The sequence below is a fragment of the Anoplopoma fimbria genome, chromosome 11 (assembly GCF_027596085.1).
Source record: "Anoplopoma fimbria isolate UVic2021 breed Golden Eagle Sablefish chromosome 11, Afim_UVic_2022, whole genome shotgun sequence".
NCBI lineage: Eukaryota > Metazoa > Chordata > Actinopteri > Perciformes > Anoplopomatidae > Anoplopoma > Anoplopoma fimbria.
This window is the reverse complement of record NC_072459.1, coordinates 13,106,829-13,124,270: the sequence shown is the minus strand read 5'-3', so window position 1 is coordinate 13,124,270 and position 17,442 is coordinate 13,106,829. Positions and strand designations below refer to the sequence as shown.

The 17,442-nt window shown below is 40.9% G+C and overlaps 3 protein-coding genes across 3 annotated transcripts; 1 reads left to right on the top strand and 2 right to left on the bottom strand.

The window, feature by feature from the left end:
• Positions 1–832: 832 nt before the first annotated feature.
• LOC129098876 (uncharacterized) lies at positions 833–4,698 on the bottom strand. The gene is made up of 11 exons (XM_054608002.1): positions 4,618–4,698; positions 4,354–4,402; positions 3,997–4,270; positions 3,587–3,660; positions 3,142–3,214; positions 2,926–3,013; positions 2,758–2,814; positions 2,555–2,626; positions 2,309–2,456; positions 1,705–1,792; positions 833–1,580 (listed from the first exon to the last, which is right to left on the bottom strand). Exons 1-11 carry the CDS (start codon positions 4,650–4,652, stop codon positions 1,498–1,500), a joined length of 1,041 nt encoding a protein of 346 aa, XP_054463977.1. The 5' UTR covers positions 4,653–4,698; the 3' UTR covers positions 833–1,497.
• A 1,806-nt stretch (positions 4,699–6,504) lies between these two features.
• Positions 6,505–15,281, bottom strand: atp13a1 (ATPase 13A1). The gene is made up of 25 exons (XM_054607976.1): positions 14,582–15,281; positions 13,715–13,804; positions 13,147–13,410; positions 12,871–13,026; positions 12,703–12,772; positions 12,500–12,606; positions 12,232–12,361; positions 12,033–12,088; positions 11,774–11,900; positions 11,493–11,630; positions 11,254–11,374; positions 10,941–11,098; positions 10,447–10,622; positions 10,253–10,363; positions 10,017–10,142; positions 9,830–9,938; positions 9,442–9,635; positions 8,889–8,985; positions 8,617–8,801; positions 8,277–8,391; positions 7,973–8,169; positions 7,677–7,819; positions 7,438–7,549; positions 7,210–7,353; positions 6,505–7,110 (listed from the first exon to the last, which is right to left on the bottom strand). The coding sequence occupies exons 1-25, from the start codon at positions 14,933–14,935 to the stop codon at positions 7,000–7,002; spliced, it is 3,591 nt and encodes a 1,196-aa protein (XP_054463951.1). The 5' UTR covers positions 14,936–15,281; the 3' UTR covers positions 6,505–6,999.
• A 142-nt stretch (positions 15,282–15,423) lies between these two features.
• Positions 15,424–16,935, top strand: LOC129098892 (coiled-coil-helix-coiled-coil-helix domain-containing protein 5). Its single transcript, XM_054608021.1, has 4 exons — positions 15,424–15,526; positions 15,774–15,914; positions 16,020–16,171; positions 16,402–16,935. Coding segments are annotated over exons 1-4 (318 nt in total). The 5' UTR covers positions 15,424–15,524; the 3' UTR covers positions 16,425–16,935.
• Positions 16,936–17,442: the final 507 nt, after the last annotated feature.

The window sequence follows — 17,442 nt, the reverse complement described above, 5'->3', positions numbered from 1 at the left end:
CCGACTGTTTATCATACAATTGTGAAGTGAGGAGCTGCAGGGGTTATCGTCAAAACCCAAAGTCAGTCTCACTGTCAAGAGAGACTATCCCTTGAAAGTAAAAAGAACAGTGTCAGTGGCTTTGTAAACCTCTTTATATACCTTTAATTGTTGGTGATTCATTTAAGGATCGTCTCTGTGAAACTTCTATTCATTTAGATGCTAAAGCTGCCCTCCTCTCACCCCACAAGCATCAAGCCTCATTTTCATCTAAATAAGAATCGATCTTTCCTGCTGTGCACCATCCTCCCTTACTCACATCTCTCACGGTCACAACCCCACTTGTCTTCTCTGTGCATGTCCCCGTGCTCTCTAGTCTCTGCCTTGAATACAATCACAAGGAGAATTCAACATGCTCCCTGTTGGAGACCATAGCTGCAAAAGCACAGAAAGTCATTCAATCCTATTTATTGTTGGCAATGGGCAAGAAGGGTATTCTTCTTTCTGCAATCACCAGAGAAACAATATGTATGAACATTAATGAGTGAATGGTGTCCAAGAGATAGGAGTGATAGCGAACAAAGCTTTGACTGACTGGTACAATGTCAAAGCTTCGTTCTGCATCAGTGACCCAGCCAAATGCAAGAGATGGGGGTGAGTCACTGTGGGGGAGGGGCCTCCTCCTGAATGGTCAGGGGACACCACTGAAGTGAAATAGATGCAGCACCAAGAGAGTATATGTGCTGAAGATGCGCATGTAAAAAGGAATGTATAAATAAACCCGACTATAGGCAAACTGTAGCGCATAATGCTTCTGTATTCTACCATACTTAAAGTTAATGATTTCCTGTTGTACATGTCAATTTAAATTGAAAAAATGGCAGATTAATTCACAGGTTACATGATACTTTTTTGAAAATAGCACCATGTATACCAACATGGTTCTTTGCATTGTCACTTTTAAAGGTTATTTATAAAATAGTATTAATCAGACCACTTAACATTGTCCCTATATCCAATGACTTCAAATTTAAAACATTTTTTAAAAGACAAAATCCATTTGGTTTCCAAAACAATCATTATATTTGAATATTTCTGTTTATTATATGAACGAGGACCAATAACCTTGTTTTGCAAAGTTTTATGCAATGTTTTTCTGTTCCTTAACCCCTAACAGCTTGCATTCAGGTCTTAACAGTTTCAGGTTTTACAGGTAGGAATATATTTAAATAAGGCCTAACAGAAAAATCCACTCTGGCCTTTCACTAAGCTTCTCATAATATTGTATATCCAGCTACTGCCACCTGCTGGTCAAGCACACAGATTACCTGAACTAGCTTTCTTACCAGTCCTGCTTCAGATGAAGTTGTTTTATTTGACACAGAAATTATAACATTAGAGCCTATTTTATCCAATAAGAGTTGACTAAAAATACATAGCAGGGTATCATAAACAAGTCATAAAGAGTCATGGTCCATTAGATGATTGATAGCTTGTGCTTGCCTCCTGACAGAGTGACTAAGTAGTTGCAGAGGATAAAGGTGCTCCAATGAGGTTCCTGATGAGGTCAGGTGAAAGATCCTTGAATCCTGCCTCTGCCGCTGTTAGAAAAAAAAAAAAAAAAAAAAAAAATGTACCAAGATTAATGAATTTTAAATTGCCACATATTTGTTTATTCTATATCATTTTTCAAGAAAAGACATGAAAGGCAAATAAAGTAATTACCCAATCGGCCACTAGTCTCTTTCACCAATAGCTGTGACTGCTCCTTGATGGACAGAAGCTCTCTTACCATCTTACTCTGAGTGTCCATCTACACATGAAAAGGTATAACTGATTACACAACATGTTAAAGTACAGAAAAAAAAAATTCAGTACAGCTGTTAATTGTTTTTCAACAGGTCTGATGCCTTGGTAATTGAGGGGTGGTCAGTGTACTTCAAGTCCTTTAAAAGATGCTATTTACAATAGCAATAAATATTCAAAAACATTTTAATTATTAATTAATTGAATGACAGTGCTGGCAACTTAAGCAAACAAACCCACAACTGTACTGTAGTATTTTTGATTCAAAGGTTGATAAACTTTGATTGTGGGACAGAATTATGTGACATGAACTTTGTGCTGTCCACAAGGAAGCTGCCTAAAAATGAGTATCTGCTTTGTTTTATCACACTCACCAACCCCAGCTTTTATGTTTTACCACACACCACCATACACATGGTATATAGGATCAATGTAGTAATTATAAAACTTAACAGATTTCACCTTTGGCTAAAATAGCAAATTTAAACTATTGATAAGTTTATGATTTTTATATACCGCTTACAATCATTGCCATAGTGTGAAGCATGGGCTGTTGTCTACAGAGGAGACCGTGGTAGTCAGGTTTACTCTGTATGAAACGGTACTGTGAGGACTGGGCCAGGGACGTAGAGTCTAATGATACTCCTCCTTTCTGGCCCTGCTCCACTTTCCTGCAACCAATAGAGATAACATAGTTGATACACAATTGAGAGGATGATATTGACAGACACTTGCTACAGTATTCCTCAATGACAGTACACATGTTCACCTTTCCAATTCCTCTGCTTTACTCCGGTGTTTGTTCAACAGGGCCTCCCAAGACTCACTTTCAGCCTGAAGCCTAAAACACAACACGGGCTGGTAAACTAAAGAACCTCATGTGGTAGGTCACACCATCTGTGTTTTTAAGTTTGAATGTATGGTTTGCATAAATACTTTGAATGTGCTACAGTTATAGTAAGAACAACTTGCCTATTGATGCTGTTCTGGACCTTTTCCATGGCTTTTTGCACAACGGGATCACAAGAACTGTAAGCAAATAAGAGAGGGAAAATCCAGTATAAAATATTAATTTGTAGGTAAAACAAACAATCTATATAATGCATGCAGAGTATAGAATACATAAAACATCTAAAATACCTGGCTGCTCTAGCAGTGGGTTGATGACCCCCTGGTTCATCACATATGCTTTTGGCCAGGAAACCCCACTCTTTCTGCATGTGCTCAACTGCACCAAGGAAGACAGAAGAACATGGATGAAGAAATAACTTGCACTTCATATTTATATTCCAGCAATGCAGCTTAAATACAAAGCTCTGTGAAATATGGACCAAATGCAATAGTGCAAGCACTTACCTTGTTTTTGAAAAGACTCTAGCGAGGTGTTTGGCACTGACTGCAGAGAATTTTGAGTTCTTTCTAAAGCCAGCTAGAGACAAATAAGAGGCGATTAGACAGAGAAGTCTTTCATTTTGGTTCATGAGTACGTCATTAGGACATCTTAATTACAGTAGCTGGGTACTTGGGATTAAAACCATAACATCAGATACATTTCTATGCTGTGAATTTAAATGAAAGTGAATCTCATATTTGTGCTGTTATAACACAACTTTAATACGATGAATAAACAGCAGTTATTACTTGCAATCTGATAAATGTGCTTTTTTTGGTTAAGTTAAGGGAAAAAGATATTCATTTTAAAAAGTCAATACCAGAGAGATGAAAAGTCGCCTGTTGTACCTGCTTCTTTATTGATTCACATTTTGTCACAACTAATTTAACCCCTTAACTTATGACTCACCTTCATTGAAGCCTCCATCAATTTCTCAAGCCTCTCCTGCTGTGATAAGGAGGCACTTATGCTTCTGCATAAAACTACAATAGACACATAAATAGGGATTAATATTACAAAACACGCAACAATAAGTATATATAATATTTTTCAGTTACTGTGAATTCTTTACTGTTTGTTTTTTTATTGCTCATTTGCTTATTTTGAGCTTGTTTTTTTGTTTTACCATGTTTTACAATGTGTCTTGTTTGCACTATCCTCTATGCTGCTGTAACCCTGTAAATTTCCCCACTGCGGGACTATTAAAGGATTATCTTATTTTATCTTATCTTATCTTAACAACAACAACAACAACAACAACAAAACCAATGACAGTTTTTTCCTGATTATAAGGTACACAAGAAAACCAGACATCTCACCCTGGTATGGGTTGGGGAGGGCGGGGAGGGAGCGTCGGGTTATAGTGGCTCTCCTCCAGGACTTCCTCCGTGTGGTGGGGGGGACGGTGGGACTTGAAGGTCCCTCCTTGTTGTCTGTCTGCATTTCTAGTTTGTCCGTTTCTGACTGTCCTTCCGCTGCATCTGGAGCGTGTGTGGTGGTCGATGGGATGCCGGTACGGGGAGATTTGTTTGGGGGAGGCGTGCAGGGGGTGGAGGAGGAGGAGCATCTTTTCGCCTGTTTCACTGAGTCGGACTAGATGAATTGAAGAAACATAACATAACATAGAGCATGAGTAGTTCATGGGTGTACTTTAAATGTCAGTTAAAATATCTTACCTCATTCTGGGTAACGTTTACGTCATCAGCAACGGCGACACTTCCGCAACTGCAACAACATTTTGTGAATGAAAAAGCCAAATCAAGTTACTACGTAGTTTGGCTGATAGGTTCATGTTAGTAACTGTTCATCTCTGCAGTCCATAACAATAATTTGCTTAAATTCATACAGAAGTTTCGCTTCACTGCATTTTCTCAACACACTTGAACACACTTTGGTTTTAATCGGTTGTCGCAATGGTAAAATAAAAATAGGATACAAACCCTTCTTGAGCAGCTTCAGGATGTTTTTCCGCCATTTTTTTCTTTCAAATAGTTTTTCTTCACAGCGCGCGCCCAACAAGCCAAACCCCTCTGACCTAAGCACCATGGGAAATGTAGTGTGGTTGTATGACGAGCGACCGCAAACAAGGTATAAAGCTTCAGGCAAAGATCATCTGTGGGAGCTGTAGTCGCTATGTTATACATTTATACAAATATTTTCCAATGGAAAACGAATTATGCTTAAAATATGGATCGAAAATCTTCGAATTGTGTTTATGCTTTCTTGAAAACAAATGAAAGAAACCCTCAATCAGATGTTCAGTAAAACTTTATGTGACTGTCCACTATTAAGTGTAGGTCATATGACTTTTCAGGAGTTACAGGGGATTTGTATGGCAGCATGTGCAGCTTATCATTAGAAACACAAACATTTCATTTTAAGATTTTATCAATTAAAGACTGTTAAGTGGAAAATACTTCGAGTAGGAATATAATTGTATATATTTAAAAGACAATCATTCATTGAGGAAACCAAAATGCAGATTGCAATTAGTTATTTCTGTATGTGGCCTTGGGGGTTGATCCTGGCCCCAGTCCTCTATGTAGTTAATGGTTGGATTCCTAATATCTAGCTGAAGAGTTCATAAGCTGGTTCTTCAGAATTTTCCAACTGCTGTCTATTTGCCTGAATTGTTTAGTGTATCTGCAGATAGTGTAGCTCTGACATGAATACTACCTCAAATGAACCTTCTCTCACACTACTTGTCATTCATGTGTGTTTCCCTCATCAAGTCGTAATTAACCAAAGCTCACCCAAGCTTTTCAGGGAACCACACACCTTCCGTATTTTGGTATATTACATGCCATTTTCTCTTTTCTTGGGTTTTTATCATTTCAGTTGCTGTGCTTACTCTGTACATCCCCTGCTCTCCAAATTGCAGCACCAGCATTCAACTTAGAGTCATCTTACATCCAGTATGGGTATTTCCCAACCTATATACAGTATATATATTTATACACTAATCCATTTTGGTGTTTACCAAAGCTTCTTTTTGTAATCTTTCGACAGTCACTTTGAGCATATACTCCAGTTCATTGTATCCATTCCTGTAACTACGTGTTCTCGATTTAGAAAAAAAAAATAGTATACAACTGTGTGCAATATCTACAAATCATATCATGTAACTTTCGAATTTAAGGAAAAAAGGTAAAAACTGTTTCAGAGATATGTGTTGTTGAAAATATGCTCATTGATTCAGACACTTTTAGCCATGCATTAATCTTCCTATTTTTCCATTTTTAACTGCAAATCGACTTTGATGCGTCAAACTTTTGACTGTATGTATAGTTTTGTTTAGCTTTTTTCTTAATTCAAGATTGTGTTCAATAAATCATGAGGAGTCCAGTGATACGTGGTATTATATTACTAAAAGGAAGCTGGAATTATTGACATTTTGGATTTTGACACCCTTTAACAGCTCTATAGTTGTTGAATGTTTGGTACAGTCTGTGATTTAAAATGCAATGTATTGAATTTCTATTCATTGATAAAAAAAAAGCATTTTGTTTAAGATACTCTAGTTTGATCATCAAACAGAAGTTTAAGTAAGTTCATATCAAAGACTAATAGCAAACAGTTATCTGCTCTCACAACCTTTTCTTTATGTTAAATGAGACGGCCTGTTTGTTTTCGCCAGTGTCATCTATCCAATGATAAAATATGTCATTAGAAATGTCTTTCTTCTTGCAGTTACACTAAACTTCCTGATTCTTCTTTACTTACCTATGTATGGGAACAGGGTAGTTCGTGACCAGCTGAACATGCTCATCCTGTCCTTGTGCAGACACATCAGTACTTGTACTTGACAAAACACTTGGCAGACTTCATAATTTGTATCTGTAAGTCTTTATAAGTCTGTTAGAGATGTTTTTTCACTTTTTACAAAATCAAGGAGAGGAATCAAGAAAAATCAAAAACACTTTTGCAATTCTCTTGGAGAATGCCCTTCCTGTGTTCCTGTATGTTTCACTCCGGCTCGCACACAGTCTCGCATTCCACTCAATACTGCTGTCTTCATGGCCTTGTGTAGCAGCGGGGAGGGACAGATGAAGAAAGAGAGAGTAATGTAGAAAAGAAGAGTTATGAAAAAAACAGACAGAGTATTGAAAAAAAAGGGCTGATGAAAATGCAGAAGCACAGATGGTTAAGGAGGGGCGGAGCAGGACGAACGAAGGGACACACAGAGTGTTCAGTACTGCACGCCATGACTGTCTCGGCTGAGTTGTGTAAGTCACAACAGCTTTAATTCTCCTCCTCCTCCAAAGTCTTCTCTCCCTTTACAGTTTGGTTGGTAAGGGCAGCGGTCGCTGTTGGCACTGAGTTCAAGAAGGCAGCCTGAGAGTTCCTTTGCCCAGCAGGAACTGCAAGATCCGATCCACTAGCAGAGCGGCGACAAAGTCAACAACCAGAACCTGGGCAATGATTAATTTGAACTGCAAGAAAGCAAACAGGAAGCAGGTTAGATTATAGAGTACAAAATGATTAATAGGTGATTTCAATAAACAATTCATGGTAAAATAATGTCAGCTCACCTCGGTTGGAATATCTACAAGAGCAAACTGTTCGTTGAATTCTGGTGAGGAACCAGAAAGAAGTCCCACAATCGCTAAACCCGACAGAGCGATGCTCCATAGTAGGGGTCGATTCTCGCTGAGAGACTCCATGAACGGGTGACCCTTTAGGACACAACAAGACACGCTGTGAGTTCATGTATAAAGAACGCAGAGACAACAAACACTCACGGTATTAAGAATAAGTACCTTGTAGTTAATGGCAAAGGTGGCCATCTGCATGGCCATGGACATTATATACACGGTGCTGTTAATGAGGCTGGGTTCAAACTCTTTATATAGATCTGCAAACTGCTCCGCTCTGTAAAAGAGAAAGAAAAAGTAGAATGTTATTATAATGTATTAATGTAAGGTTATTAGTGTAAATATTAAACTTGTAAAGCAGAACTGCCATCTGCTTTCTCTCTCTCTGTCTTAAAGTGATTTACCTGGGCGGACTTCTAGTTTGTGCCTCTTTGTAAAGATACACCAGACTACAGAAGTGAACAGCAAACTGTAGCAGCACAGTCAACACCGTATAAAGGTTGAAGATGTTTGGTAAGGGCCGCTCTCGAGACAACGTTTTCAGTGGCTGTGTAAACAGAGGGAAAAAACATATATATATATTTAGAAAAATATTTTTCATCAAGCAAAGTAGACATGTGTCCTAGTAGAAGATAAACATCCACTAGAGATTTACATTGCTAGAAGAACAATCGATCAAAAACATGACATAAATCCTCACCTTTGATCTGGAGATGAATAGGAAGCATCCGGCCAACAGCAGGCCCTGCAGTGTCGCCTGGAAATCGCTGAACTTGACCCCCTCGAGGTAAAGTACAGACTGGCTGTAGGCGAGCACCAGGGCGTTGAGAGCGAGGATCTTGAACATCTGGAGTGTTGTCACCAGAGTGCAACGGCCTTGCTTTATTACATGGCAGACTATGGGGGGGGACCAAGAGTTTCAGTGGAGGGCAGCAGCTTCACGTCCATACCATAATTTTGACAACAGTGTCAATAGTCTGAAATCATAAACATGCGGCACTCACTGCACTGTATGGAGGAGAGTTTGGAGGTGAAGGGTGCAGCGATGGAGGCGTCACCCAGTTTCACGACTTGGACCTGATCCTCTTCAAGTTCCCGTAAGACTTGATTGATTCTCTCCTATTACAGAATGAACCCCGATGTTTAGACCAATGCACTACAACTTATTTCAACCAAAGGCCCATTTATTCTTGTTTTTGAACTGATTTTATTAACGTTTATAACTAGGGAGGAGGTAAACATGGGACTGCAGGCTAGTACGCTGCATACGTTTCACTCACTGTAAGTCCGTGGTAAACTATTCCTATAAGAATAAGGAAGTAGGCCCTTCTTGAAGATACGCACCTTTTGTGCTGCAAGCTGCTCTTCTCTCTGGGTCATCACTCTCTGCCTGGCTGCTCTAGAGCTCTGTTTTCCCCCTGAGCTGACCGGTGGTAGAGGTCGGGATTCGAATGTGGGCGCCTCTTTTTCTCTCCCCCGTTTCTTTCTTTCCGGCATGCGCTCAGGGGCGTTGGCTAACAAAGCAACACCTGAGGAAAAAAATGATCATCACTACACACTGTTGGGGTCATACATAGGTACACAAACTTTCAGTCTTTGTCATTGATGATTCTTACCTATGTGGGCGTGTTTGAGAGCTCCAACATCGTTTGTGCCATCACCACACATCAGTGTCACATAACCCAGCCCCTTTAGACTTGTGATGACAAATTCCTGAAACATAACAGGAATTGTTAGAGCTAATAGTTTTAAGTTCACCCTTAGATATTCTCCATTCTTCCATACAGTACCATCAATCTGTCATACTCAGAATAATGATTCCCTATATTTCCCAAAATGCCTTTCAACAAATCATAAAGAAATTTCCATTTGTTTGTTCCAATTATCTGCCAAAATTAGTGCTGTTCCCTAGTTCAAATACATGACTTCTGCTGTTGATTATTAGACCACTGACACTAACATCTGTCTACCTGTACTTTGTTTGTGATGGATATGACTGTATCATTTGTGAACAAAGAAGCCTTTGCACCTTGATTAAAACCACAACATCTAACACTGACTATGGATGTGTGAGATAGCTAAACATATTCTGATATCCAAATGCATTGAAGCTGTGATTCATACACCTCAACACAATGCCATGTATGTTTTATTTTTTTTGGGACCTACCTTCTGTTTTGGACTGACACGAGCAAACACCTGTATGTAAGGCAGGAGGCTGTTGAGAAGCTGGGTGTCACAGGTCAGCCTGGCTAGCCCCTCCCCTGTTACACACAAGTCAAACTGACTGACAAATGAGGAAACGGAGGGAGGGGGCAGTGGCACCCTCACACTGCCATCAATGGACTCCCACTGCCACTCAGCTGGAAAACAAAACAACATCAGAGGTAAGTGATTCTGTACTTTGGCTATGTCCTTGGTCACAACAACAACAACTGCAGATTAGATTACTAAAAGAATATTTATGTCCTTTAACTACAACCTTTATAAGGACACCGTTCTCCACTGGCAAACTTGAGTAATGCATGTAATTCTGTAAAGTGATGACTTGTCTTACCCTGACCAGGGCTTGGTTGTAATACAAGTGTGTGTTCTTTCTGGATGAAGTGAAGCTCTCTGGCTACATGGCAGGCCGTTAGAGGGTTGTCGCCTGTGATCATCACCACCTGAGAGCAAAGGGAGACGATTTAGCTCTCTTTAAACCTGTGCTGTTATGCACTAATGTATCTTGTCAGCATATTTACATGATGGGACGCCTCCTGGATCTCTCTGATGACTGCCTTGCTGTCGCTCTTGAGGGGGCAGAACACAACCATGAACCCAGCGAAATGCAGGTCACACTCCAGCGCATCGCGACTCATCTCCCGGACCTATGGGACCCAAAATGATTCATCTCAGTTTGTAACTATAACTATTCCCATCAGACCAGACTAATCAGACAGACAATCTATGATAGTTTTGAGTAAAATGAAATAATAACCTGCTGATGACTGAGGTGTCCAATCTCTTTGTAACCCAAGGCCAGCACTCTAGACCCTTCCCGAGACATTTCCTTGTGGACTTCGTCATAATTATCCGGACATTCTGCAAACTATGATCGCAGACACATTAGTGCACCATAGGATAAAAACAGATTAGGCTAGACTAGAGCATGTCTGTATTAAGGATATGTACCATTCCTCTGAGTGTCTCTGGAGCTCCCTTGACAGCTGAGATGTAGCAGAGTTCAGTGGAGCCGAGTTTCTCATAGGAGGCCAACACTGACATCCTCTTCAGGGCGCTGGCAAAGTGGAAACGCTGGTGGATCTTAAGTCCCTGGGTTTTGATGCCTCGTGCGAACACCTTTTCATCTGGTCAAAGGGACAAGAGTCAATGAGACGCACGCACGCACAAGTATTGTGCTATTTTAGAGCAAAGGTACCAAAACACTAACATCTGCCTTAAAACGCAATGCACCTTAATAACAGCATTACTTTTAGATGAACCGGTCAAATTACACCACCAAGCTGAACAGAGCAGGTTTAGAGCAACCTCAAAGATTATACTGACATTTTTAAATAAATGCTAATTTGTGGCTGTAAGTAGCACAACACATACACGAGCAAACACATTTTCTCTCACACACCTGCCACTGCACTGTGCGTTTAGCGGAAGTAATCTCCCTTTACCTTTAGTGAGGGTCCAGTCAGCAGCAGTCAGCATGGCCTTCTCCAGTGGATCTCCGACCAGCTGTCCATCATCCAGAGTGACCAGTGAGTGACAGGTGGCCACCACCCGATGTGTCTCCACTGGGATCTCAGATACAGGCATCACCTCCTTTCCCTCTCTGTCATAATTGCAAACACTAGCTGATAACCTCCACTCGAGGCAAATGTATGTAAACATTTACTAACCTTGACCATAGCAGAGTATACAGTGTGTGTGTACTTCACAAATTAGGATGTTTAAATTAGGACACTAAGGATCGTGAGCAATGTTTACCTGAGGCCTGCTACTCCTCGTACCACCAGGCTGTCACTGGTCAGTGTTCCTGTTTTGTCAAAACAGCAAACCTCCACCTTTCCTGCAAATGGTATCCTGAAGGGCTCTGTGCAGAATACATCTAAGCAGGCGGTAGAAAAAGAAGATTCAAATGAACCACTGCTGTTACAAGCTATGTATTGTAACAGTCTCTTAATATCTATTCTACACACATGCAAAGGGAGAACACACAAACATACACAGTTTAGCCAGGGCAATAAGAGACGTGTTGACTGCCAGCGAAAGCTCTATGGGGAGTTCTGGTGGAACAACCGAAGTGAGGATTAGCGTGCACTCCAGAAACAGCTTGTAGCGGTTCCTGCTGGCATCCTTGGTCCCTGAGGGAGTAAAACAAAGCACATATATAGCATTTAGATACTATACTTGTGTCCTCACCTCCAGCCATTAGCTATCACTTTGACTATAATAACGTCTGTGTAAAATAGGAATTACATCTTAATTGATTTTAAGTGCACCTCACCTTCTAACCACACATAAAGAGCTGCAGCAATGGCGAACACCAGGAGGAAGAGGATAAAGATGAAAGTCTCAAGGTTGTTTGCCGTCACTCTCTTCACACCGAAGAGGATGGTTCTTAGCAGTTTACCCTGTAGGCAAGATTACACACACAATCAGTACACTTTCAAAGCTGAGTGAACATGTTGTCAAAACTTAAGTTAAAATGCATGATTAGAAAAAAGGGAGAGTAGTAATAAAGACAAATTGAGCAACGTCCTTACCTGTGAGGTGTAGAATCCTGTTCTCAGTACGTAGGCAACACATCCATTGTCTACAGCTGCACATTAACGAGAAGATTAATGGGCTTGCATCTTGATTTGATGATGAAGATTGACAATAGATGCACTATGGAATTCATTAATTCAACTGCCAGTATATGTTATTGCTAAGTGATAAATGAAGTGAGGAATTACGGCTTACGTTTGAGTCCGGCACTGGCCTTCAAAGGGGGGCTATGTTGGACCACTTTTGTCCCTCCGGAGATGACGTGAAGTCGAGAGTCTAACTGAACGTCCAAGATCCGCTCTGGGTCCAAGTCCTCCACCGGCTCCTGCACACTCCATATTGTCAGCAGTCATTTTGACAACCCACAATAATACCATGCCTTTTAGAATAGTTAAGATTAACATTCGTAGGCCTTTAGCTCTGTAAAATATTTTGTTTTTTTATCTATTAGTTTGCCTCTAACCTTCATCTGGGGCACAGACTCTCCAGTCAGCATGGCCTCGTCCACAATGCAACGACCTCTGAGTAGCAGCACATCACAGGGTACCAAGTTGTCCTGAGGCGAACGTCCTGTGATTTTAAGAATAAACATTTTAAACACACACTGAGAGAGAAAAATCTGATGTTTGCGATGAGAAGTCATAAAAATGTTGATGGGACATTCACCTATAGAGACGATGTCACCAGGGACGAGCTCATCACTTGAAATAGGTCTCCACTTCCTGTTGCGATAAACCTGGAACAAAATTCACCAAACAAATTAGGAATGCTTTAAAAACATAGGAAATATGTTAACATTTTTTTATACCAAATTAAAAACTTGATCAAGCCTACCTGGATCATGTAGGGCTTGTTTCCCATTCGCCGGATCTCGGACATATTCCTCATTTGCTGCTGGACCAGGGAGGCTTCGAACGCCACCAGCATGAACAGTGTGAAAACACTGTAGTACCAGTACTCGTCCAGACACCACAGCCCCACACAGAACACCTGATGGAAGGAAGTCATGATTACAAGGTCAACAATATCATAACTAAAGCCACAAGAGCAGAAGAATAAAGTCATTTTTTATAGCAAAACATTCACACACACACACACACACACACATACCTGGAATACGAAAAAGGGAGCTGTGGCCCTCTCTTTGAAGAGCTCTAGGAAATCCGGCACCATCATCTCAGCACGATTGGTGCCGTAGCGCTTTTCTGCAGCTCTGAGTTCGGCCTCCTCCTGGTAGCCGCGCCAGGACTGAAAGTTGCCCATTGGGTTATTTATGGGATAAGCTATTGGAAGAAAACATTTCTTCTCTTTGTGGTCAAAAATGTAGCGGATCTTCTGAAACTCAAAAGATAAAATTCCCTCCCCATTCTCATCCTGTTGATCAGAAAAAAATGAAACAAAAGTTAAATGACGGCATTCATTCAATCAAGATAAACATTTTTCTTTGATTTTTCCTTGAACACAAGAGATTGTGTCAGGGATTGTGTCTTTAAACAAGTTCAATCATCAATGAAATGCCTTCACTGCAGGCAACCCAAACCAATAACAGGACAGGCTTGACTAGCAAGCTCAAATGGCATGTGTCAAAATATGATTTCCAGACAGAGAATGTGAGATCTGGGACATGTTTTCAGTTAAGACAACTTGAAGCATATTGAGAGAATATATGTGAACTGACCTGGTCCCTCTGTAGTGCCACAAGCTCGGCAGAACCGTTGTTTGGAGTGGGTACGACCTTGGCCAGCGTAGCCTTGTTTGGGTCTTGTTCCTGTGAATACAAATGATTGGGGACAGGGTCACACTTTGTGGCAGGTCATTGTTATTTTGGTATCACTGTGAGACTCTGGGGCCTTGTCACTCTCAAATAAGACATGCCCTAACATACAGCTGCTTGATAAAATATGAGGTTTAAGCACATTCTTAAAGAATCCTAAACATTTACTTTTGACTCTCTTATACAACTGCTGAGCAACATTTCAATTATCATCTATCACTGTAACATTACTGTGGTATCGTTTTTAATATTATGTCATGAAGCAAAAGTGAGTCTTCTAAGTTGGTGTTAAAAGCTATTACTAGTAATAAGGTTGTCTCATGAAATACTATGGAAGGCTAGTTGAAAATGACACTTTCACTTTACATTCCAATCATCAGGCAATTAATAGACACTGAATATGTGATCATATCTGTCAATATGTCTGCATGATACATATTGTTCCTCTAGTAAAACTTGCTAGAAGGAAGTGTAATGTAAATGAAAACCACAAAGGCTTATAAACACTTAAAGGCAGAATTAAAACATAGCAATGTTTTAATATGTATGAAAGTGTTTAACACAAAATAATTATGGTATCATGTCCACAAATCCCAGAGATAGTTTCAAAACTAAAAAAAATGTTGAAATCCCTGCTGATGCAGAGCTCCTGGGTTCATGCTGACCCTACCTCTTGATCTCTGTATACAAGCACTATGGAAAAACAGGGGGGCCTCTTTAGAAACATCGGTACACTCTCGCACTATTATGGTGGTTAAAACGTATGTTTACCTTAGAACAAGTGAGCCAACAGTGCGCGTGCACGGACCAATAACCAGAAAGCGCTGTGAGAACGTGCGCGATCCCGATAGCGGCTAGCGACAGGAGGCCTGCCTCCGGATACTCTGAGGCACCGTACACTCCTAACCACACGTACATCCAGCCCGGGTAGAGAACAGCCAAAAACGGGAGGACTGTGCCGTGTAGTAGCCGGGGCCTGCGCCTGTACAGCGTCACCGAGCTCACCAGCTCGTCGCCGGCGCCGCTGTCATGCTGGTTGTGGTTCTCAGAGGGGGCCATTTGCAGCTCACCCGGTCCCTGGATCCCGTCTGAATCCAGACCCCCATCTTTCTTGACGTCGTTCATTATGTTTCACGCACACCTCTGCCCCCCTCCCCTCGGTAGTCCACCGCCACCCCGTCGTGCCGTAGCCGGTAAAAATACGATCCTACACACGGAAAACGGTGCTCAGTCGAGCCTTCAGAGCCCGTTCACTGAATCGCTCGTTTTCTGACCGGAGCTTCCGCATACGTCAGCACGCAAAGAGACGCAATGGTGGCCTGGCACAGCGTGTTTAAACCAGAAAAAAACAAACATTTATTATCTGCCACGCAGTTGAATTGTGTTGTTTAGGTTGAAGTCCATGTAACACGCGAATAGAAGGGTTAATCTGATACAATTTCGTCTGCATTTATCATTTAATTCTTCAATTACACGATAAAGGGGCTACCCCTTTAATACATACTACGTCATCATAGGGGCGGAGCCAGAATGAACGATTGACACAAATCTGAACCAATACAATCAAAGAACTATTGTGGAATTTTTGTTTCCATCCAATCAGGTAGCAAAATGTGCGTATCGTGTAGTGGCCGCACAGACATGGCTCCACATGCAGAAGTGCTATAACCTTGATTGATCAGCTTCTTCGCTTGAGACAACCCAAAAGAGCAACATGTAAGACATTTAAATATTAGTTATTATCGACACTACATTAACTTATTTCTCTAGTCTAGGAAATGAGTTGTAGAATGTAGATAGGTAGATCCAGACTGTAAATAAAGACAGTCTTCTACTTTGTGAATCAGCCTGCATCCTCCACAAAACTGTTCCTGATAGACTAAGGTTGTTAGGTTAATGATCGATGGCTTATTGGACTTGTCTATAATCACTGATCGATTCACATATATCTCTCACCTCTCAGGCAGGCTGCTATGGACATCACGGCAAAGTATTGCCACAAAGAAATGGAGGCATATGGGTCATGTGTGGCCTCCAACCCATCAACATGGCAATCAAAGTGTCACGAAATGAAGATGAAGGTTGCACAGTGCACATCATCACAGTTAGGCAACATACTTGTACATTCCCTTCACATTTACCTCAGCATTTTACACCCACATTTTCAAAGCATGTATCTAACTGCTACATATCATATTTTTTTTTGCAGCCCAGTGATCCAGAAGATCAGACAGGATTGCTCTGCAGAGTTTGTGGAGTTTGAGCGCTGCCTGAGAGAAAACCAGGACAAACCTACCTCCTGCTCATTACATGTGGCTCGCTTTCTGGGCTGTGCGGAGACAGTAGACCTCAGTGGAGTGGGTAAGTCCTTGCTGGAATTGAACATACACAACTTAAGGTCCCATTAAAATGGAATACACTGAATGGTCTTTGCATGCTGTTTTTTCAGACTTGCAGCTGTTAATTCTCGACTAGTCATCTTAAAAAAGACACACTTGTTTGCATGTCTAAACAAAAGACTATTACGGCACTGTCTTTGAGAAGTATTATTTTAACACACTGATAAATTCCTTTTCTTTTTCCACTCATAGATCCGGTACCTCAGCCATCGTAGCACTCAGACATCTTCCATCATCTTCAGATTACTGATGTTTTAACAGCAGGGCAAATGGGCTGGTTTTACATTTGTCCCACCCATTTTAATGTATGAACATTGACTGTTGGGATATCTGTCTTCCTCTGTGTGAATTATTTTGTCTTTCTTTGACAAAGATAAATATGAATACAACAGTGCAACTGTGAGTGAGGCAGGTTCAATTACTGCATTGTTGTTCTCGTACTCCTCATGTAAATTTTGTGTTCATGTAAAGATAACATCTATATTTGCCTGTATGCAAGAAGTCTGTTTTTTTACAGATTTTTATTGAACCACCTCATTAAAATGTACATCAGAGTTGTATTACTCATCCGGTGTGGTCATCCTCTGTTGTTTTCTGTCGGTAATGTCTGTCCCTCCCACCGTTGCCCTCTCCAGGTCTGGGTCGGAGTCAAATATTAAACGGGAATGTACCGCTCCCACACACACTCACATGACTACTCAATGACTGAGAAATGGGGAGTCTGGGAAGAAAGGAGAAGTAGGAGGTTGTCCACTTCTAATCAGCGGGACTACTGAGAAATACAGAGGGAGGATATTGAGTTATGAGGCCTGTGACCACTAAGCAGAACGGACCTTTTCTGGTTCAATTATTAAAGCTTTGAAGGGGAGGGGGGAAATGGGTTCATTTCTTTTCAAGTGTAATACCTGCTGCTTTTACATGATTAAAGAGTAATCAGTGCATCATCATTTATTATATTAAGGACAATAAGGCAATCGCACTTCAAAGATGAAACCGCAGATTGTATTGAAGATACGGCAACATTACATTCAAAGCACATCACCTGGCAGTCACTGAACAACAAAGTAAGATAGGAACTCGCCTAATACCGCACAAATAAGTTACATTCACAAAAATATCACTGTAAAAATACCATGAGTCAGCGATCAGAGTCAAACATATAATGTCATGAAAAAATGTCACAAGCTATGGCCGATCACTGGCACCCTAACCCTAATCCTATTTTATTCTGCA